At 46.3% G+C, this 7,127-nt stretch overlaps 1 protein-coding gene across 1 annotated transcript in view; it reads left to right on the top strand.

The window, feature by feature from the left end:
• The first annotated feature begins 3,307 nt into the window (after window positions 1-3,307).
• LOC134466756 (1-phosphatidylinositol 4,5-bisphosphate phosphodiesterase delta-3-A-like) overlaps window positions 3,308-7,127 on the top strand; it is a 31,728-nt gene continuing 27,908 nt past the window's right edge. Inside the window, exon 1 of the mRNA XM_063220628.1 lies at window positions 3,308-3,630. Within this exon, the coding sequence (XP_063076698.1) occupies window positions 3,549-3,630 (82 nt within the window). The 5' untranslated portion in view covers window positions 3,308-3,548. The remainder of the gene's footprint in view (window positions 3,631-7,127) is intronic.

Raw genomic sequence — 7,127 nt, 5'->3', positions numbered from 1 at the left:
GCAGCCTGTCTGTCTGTTGAATATAAGAGCTACACTCTAATCCAGTGTTTCCCAACCATTTTAGTCCTGTGTATGTCCTAAGCAATTTTGTCATATGATGAGAACCCCCTCACTCAGGCTCTATATCTGTTCCTCTATCCCAATGTGACTACACTCCATATATTTGTTATTCTTACATTTTTTTTAGCCCCTGAGGTGTGCTTGCGTACCCCTAGTGGTACACATACCCCTGGTTGGGAAACACTGCTCTAATCCCATAATAACAGAGACGCTACTGTCCTCCAGTCCTCCAGTGGCGCGCGCGTCTGTGTGTGTATGGAAGCCAACGGGGGGGGGTCTTAATTACATTTTGTGTACTGACAAATGGGCCCTTTCAGATGACTTTTTTCCTGGGCCCGGACAAAGCTGTCAGCAGCTGTGTGTGTGTGTGTGTGTGTGTGTGTGTGTGTGTGTGTGTGTGTGTGTGTGTGTGTGTGTGTGTGTGTGTGTGTGTGTGTGTGAGTGTGCGTGTGTGTGTGTGTCATTAGACTATGCTACATTTAGCAGTATATAGCAGACACTTTTATAGAACGCGACTTACAAAGGAGCAGGCAACAACTTCTGATGTGGTGGAGGGGAATCTCACAGTAGCCTATGCACACATAAGCTACAATACACACACACACACACACACACACACACACCGTATGCACACATAGCCTATTTATGCACACAAACACACACACACACACACACACACACACACACACACACACACACACACACACACACACACACACACACACACACACACACACACACACACACATACACAGAGTATACACACAGAGTATACACACATAGCCTATTGACACGCAAGCACACACACACACACACACACACACACACACTACCATATGAATATAGCATTCAGGATGAACTACAAAATGTATTTAGCATATTTCATTCATAGTTGACACTCTAAATTCCTTTGGGATCAATAAAGTATCTACTCTTCTACGATGCTTGATGGGGAGATTGGTGGTCTGGCTATCGTGACTTCAAAGCACAAGCATTTGGTCTGGCCTACTCCAGTTGTCATGACTCCAGTTGTAACCTATTTTTTTTATTTAATTTTTTTTTTTTACTTTTTTAGGGGCTTTAATGCTTTTTTTGACAGGACAGTGTGAGATGGTGACAGGAAGAGAGTGGGAGAGAGAAATGACTTCTGGCAGGAATCAAACCCGGGTCCCCGGTGTAGCCAGGGCCGGATTAACCTTGCCCGGGGCCCCTAGGCTACAGGTTGTTGTGGGGCCCCCTGAAAGGCAAATTTTCCAGGAAAATTACATAGACAATGTCATAATTATGAGCTAGGAAAAAAGGGAAACTTGTCTACCAACTGTACTGAACACAATAGATACATTTGTCAATGTTGCATTGGGTCCAAATTCAGATTGGGTCCAATCAGAATCAATGCATACAGTGCAATGGGGACCCAGTTCTGGGGCCCCTCTCTTTCTGGGCCTGGGACAACTGACCCATTTGTCTCACCCAGGCAGCTTTCCTGGATGGCCCTTGGCCAGGAGTTCTGTGCGTCACTCACTGAGTATGCAGACTGCAGTCACCATGAGCCTTTTGCATGCAGAGCGAAATTCCCACTGGGAAAGACAAGTCCAACTGTCATGGTGTGTTGCATTGTGGCACAGTACAGTGACAGTACAGTGCACACAACAAAACTGCATTTAGCTCAATCACTCAGCCCGCCACCAGGGAGCAAAGCGACGGGATAGTACCATAAGCGATAGCCTGCCAAGATCATAATAGGGCCCTTACTAAAAATATGGGAGTACCCTTGGCCCAGGAGCAAATGCCCTGCTTTCCTCCCTATAGAGCCACCTCTAGATGGTATTGTGATCAGTGTACCTCAGTCATGGAGGAGGATGGAGGAAAAACGCAGGTAATTCACCCACCATTCTGGCAGAAGGCCTTGGGCTCACAAACCTCCTAGCCACTTGCCCATGACTGCTTACCTGGACAGCGCAGTTATTTCCTTGGGTGAGGCATTGCAATCACCCTGGCAGGCTGTGTCTGTCTGTTTGTCCACCCGCAGTGTTTTTGATCGTCTGCAGTGGGCGCCAAGTGCACATCACTTAACGAGCATCTAGTCTTAGGCAGGGGGGCATGTTGGCCATCTCTGATTGCTCTTAGCATAGTTGTTTTTGTTGTTGTTGTTGCTATATTATATAGTGTGTGTGGCTTCCTTCATCAGCTACTAGGCCTGCTCCATACAGACCTCACATATATATGCAACTTCAACACCTCCAGAGTCTGTGTGTGTGTGTGTACGTGTGTGTGTGTTTGTGTGTCCGTATGTGTGTGTGGGTGTGACAGGTGCAACCAAGGCAACGGCACGTGCTGCCGTCTCTCTCTCTCTCTCTCTCTCTGTCTCTCTCTCTCTCTCTCTCTCTCTCTCTCTCTCTCTCGCTCCCTCTCCCCGTTGTGCATACTTCTACACAGATAAAGTGACCCCAGGACCTGTGGCCCCAACATAACAACAATACAACCCACAACAATGTAGATCTGGACTGCACTACTGTAATTCATCCATGAGGACTTTTATTTTATTGTTATATTGGGTTACATATATATAGCCAGGGGCTATATAACCTATTGAAAGTTAATAATTTTTATAATTTCACATCTAGAGTGTATTGTTCCCAATGCACATTCACTACTGCACCACTGTATTTCATCCACGAGGACTTGGGTTGTATTTGGTTACATATACTGTATAGGCCTATATATAACCCGGGGCTATATAACCTACCGAAAGTTAATATTTCCATTATTTAACATCTAGAGTGTATTTGTTCCCAACGCACTCTCTAAGTGTTGAATTAACACTGCATTTTTTACTGTGTGAGTGAGTCAAATTTAAATTGCGAATAAGACCAACATAACAACTGAACTGAGACAACAGAGAGTGAACAGAGGGTTCGTTTTCTAAAATAGAGCGGCAGCATGCAGCTAAAAGAAATGATTACATACTAGTAAATGAGAAGCCAGTGATTCGTTTGTTTATATCCCTGGATTTAACGCGCTTAAGGTGATACCTCTTCCTTTAACAGGTGGTTGGTTTCTCGTTAAAGTCTTTGGCCACGACAACAGCAACAGCTGAGAGCACGGCTAGCAAGAATGCGCGCGCGTCTGGGTGTGGGTGCGCACGCACAGCAGCCGGCAATTGGAGTCCGAACTGATTTATGAAATTGAGGGGAGTGAAGTGTGTATCTGTGTCAGTGTGTGTGTGTGTGTGTGTGTGTGAGGGGGGTGAAGTAAGAGAGATACTTTTCAAGCCGCTGGTTGGGGGCGTCATGGCAAGCTCTGTCGTTCTCTGCCTCGCGCTATAGAACGCATGACGGGAACTCCCCACGAACCTGAGCTGCACTTGGCACGCGCTCTGTATTGGGACGGAGTAAGGGACTTTACTTGAGTTTTAATCGAAAATCCGGAGCAAGATCTGAAGAAAGCCTTGAAGGGAAACAGGTCGCCGTCCCATTCGGGCAGGGAACATGTTCGGCCGCGGCAAAAAGAACGAGGTAGCGCGGAAACACGCGCCACGGATAGAGACACCCGATCCCCTGCGCCGCCTAGGTAGGACCTTGCTAGACAAGCGGATTGTGTGTGTAAGTGACAGGGGAAGGGGGAGAGACAGATCTAGCCAGCAAAGTCAGCAAGTATGTGCGTGTGTTTGAGAGAGAGAGAGAGAGAGAGAGAGAGAGAGAGAGAGAGAGAGAGAGAGAGAGAGAGAGAGAGAGAGAGAGAGAGAGAGTGTGTGTTCTACCTCACTAAGGCAATGTAATGAAAGATGTGTGTGTGTGTGTGTGTGTGTGAGAGAGAGAGAGAGAGAGAGAGAGAGAGAGAGAGAGAGAGAGAGAGAGAGAGAGAGAGAGAGAGAGAGAGAGAGAGAGAGAGAGAGAGAGATGTGAAAGACAGAATTATCTGTCCTTCGTCAAAGGGCTGTGGAGGTGTGGCCCGTGGCTTCCCAGAAGAATTATGTAGATGAACCAGTTCTGTTGCTGTCATTCTGCATGTATGCGCATGTGTGTGCATGCATGCCTGTGCGTGCGTGTGCATGCGTGCGTGCGTGTGTGTGCGTGTGTGTGTGTGTGTGTGTGTGTGTGTGTGTGTGTGTGTGTGTGTGTGTGTGTGTGTGTGTGTGTGTGTGTGTGTGTGTGTGTGTGTGTGTGTGTGCGCGCGTGCATGTGTGTGTGCATGTGTGGATTAAATTCTCTACCTGGGAAATGTAGGGTACACCTGCTGCAGGCATGTTATCCAGACACACAGACACCCACTACTGTATAGGGACACGTACACAACATATGCATGGACATATAGAGACTGTTGGATTCTTACTATTTTACTCCAAACTTTGAAAAAAAAACATTATGAAAGAAACTCAATATCTTAAGAACAAGGGCACTGTGGCAGTGCACTAAGCCCCCCACATAGGGCTTGCATGCCCAGGGGACCCTGGTTCGAATCCAGCCTGGGTCATTTCCCAATCCCACCTCATATATCTCTCCCACATGGTTTCCTGTTTCCATATTCGACCTTTGTGTCTAAATAAAGTATACAATGCCAAAATATAGCCTATATGCGTTAGCAACAATCCGGTGTGTTCTTTTAAGTAGAGTCAGAGAACCAATTCAATTTAGCAGGTTTATTTATCCAAAGCATCCAGCATATTGTAGTTGAATGGAGGTAAATTATTAAAGCATTTGAGAGCAGCGTCTTCACCTTAATAGCAACAGAAACAGAACTGACTGTCTTCTACTGATGCTTCTATTTTGTATGCTTTTGCGATGGCTGCTGCTTGATTACAGGTGCATGGGGGCTTCCAGTCAGATTCCGTTGACCTGTTGTGTTCCTTGTGTTCGTTATCAATCTTGTGAGGTAATTTGTTTTGATTGTCCACCCTTGTGAGCCTTTTGATAAACCCTTGAGTGATTGACTCAATCACTCAAGAACCAAATGTGTTGACACCCTGTGATGTTATTTCCCATTCTTCCTGTGATCCTGTGATAGCCTCTTACTGCAGATGGGGTCGCCGGTGGGCCTATTCACTATTTGCTGAAAATACTCAGCTACATTATAACAACATTGCTATGACATTGCAGAGAGCTGTGAGTAACAGATTGCAATAAGACACAGGCATTACAATTTTGGTGACAGTAAGGTTAGAACAGTGTTTCCCAACCAGGGGTACGAGTACCACTAGGGGTACGTGAGCACACCTCAGGGGGTACGAATGTAATAATAACAAATACATGGATTATAGGCACTTTGAGATAGCAGATTAGATATAGAGCATGCGTGAGGGGGGTACTCTTCATATGACAACATGGCTCAGGGGGTACGCAGGACAAAAAAGGTTGGGAAACACTGGATTAGAACATAGGCTCTGTGCTAAGGGATATACAGTACATCAGCATAGCATTTTGCCTTTTAGGACAGGTCAGTGAAGCTGGTCGCCGGTGCAGCAGTGCAGTGCCCTACCGTTAGAGCAGTGGTTCTCAAACTTTTTCAGACCGAGGACCACTTTGTCCCCCACAAAAATGTTCAGGGACCACCTGTCAACTGAACTGACAGTTGATGGGTGCTAATTTGGCATTGCTAATTTAGATGCAGATCACTTGCTTTTTATTCACATTTACAAGCCTGTCCTATTGAGTTGAACATATGAAAAAGTTACAAATATAGCCTACTGCTAGCTTGTCTTGGAAAAGCAGAAATCCCGTTGAGGACCACCTGAGCTCTGTCGCGGACCACCAGTGGTCCCCGGACCACACTTTGAGAATCACTGCATTAGAGCCACGGCCAGGCCAACGGTAATTACATGTGGTTATACCAACACGGATGGAAAGATACCTTTTCATTTACAACATGTACATACACCCTATGGAAATTGGCAACTAGATACAGGCACACCCAACAACACACACTCATGGACAAATACAGAGCATCCAATCCATTAGCCTATTGTCTCTCAGACTCACATTCACATTCACATTCACATCTACACAACACACACACACAACTTTCGGCAATAGATCGGTTGGATTAGTTAAGCGAGTTAAGTGATCAAGTCAACATGACTCTTACTTTGGACTTAGGTGTCTTACATATACACACACTCACTTAAATAACATAAAATACACACACTCATCAATACAATCCCACACACTGCCACAGATGTCTGTGGATGTCCGGATAGCTACGCTGGTGTGCAGGGGTTGTATAGAAAACAGCGAAGTCAAATGTTGGCAGAGCAGTGCTCCGCACTTTGGCGGAACTGGTGAAGGCACGTCAGCCGTGGATTTATTATTATTTTTCCGGGGGGGGGGGGGGGGGCAACTTTATTAGGACAGGATAGTGAAGAGTAGGACAGGAAATGAATGGGAGAGAGAGATGGGGAGGGGTTGGCAAAAGACCCGGGCCGGGAATCAGCCATGGATTGAGGTCTAGGTAGAGGTAAGGGTGGGATTCTTTTAAAAATATTTTTTGGGGTCTTTTTAGACTTTTTTATTGACAGGACAGAAAAGAGAGACAGGAAACGTTTTTGAGAGACGGGGAAGGGTTGGCAAAGGACCCGGACCGGAATAGAACCCTGGTCGACATCATAACAACCCAGTGCCCTACCCTTAGAGCCACCACGGTAGAGGTAAGGGTGGGATTCTAACCTGCAACCCTCTGATATAAAGGCCACCTCCCTAACACATTAGGCCACAGCTGTCCCCTCTTAAACAAGTCATTATATTTGATCATTATTACCAGTGTGGATTTAGATGCCTTTTTGTGGATTGTGTGTGTGTGTGTATGTGTGTGTGTGTGTGTGTGTGTGTGTGTGTGTGTGTGTGTGTGTGTGTGTGTGTGTGTGTGTGTGTGTGTGTGTGTGTGTGTGTGTGTGTGTGTGTGTGTGTGTGTGGGCTGGGAAGTCAGAGTAGGTCCTCATTACAGTATGTGTGTGTGGGGGGGGGGGGTGTCACAGCCAAAGTGGTCAGCAGCCGTGTGTGTGTGTGTGTGTGTGTGTGTGTGTGTGTGTGTGTGTGTGTGTGTGTGTGTGTGTGTGTGTGTGTGTGTGTGTGTGT

Source organism: Engraulis encrasicolus, chromosome 17 (genome assembly GCF_034702125.1).
Source record: "Engraulis encrasicolus isolate BLACKSEA-1 chromosome 17, IST_EnEncr_1.0, whole genome shotgun sequence".
In the NCBI taxonomy this organism is placed as follows: domain Eukaryota; kingdom Metazoa; phylum Chordata; class Actinopteri; order Clupeiformes; family Engraulidae; genus Engraulis; species Engraulis encrasicolus.
The sequence above is the reverse complement of the archived record's forward strand: the minus strand, read 5'-3'. Positions and strand labels throughout refer to the sequence as shown.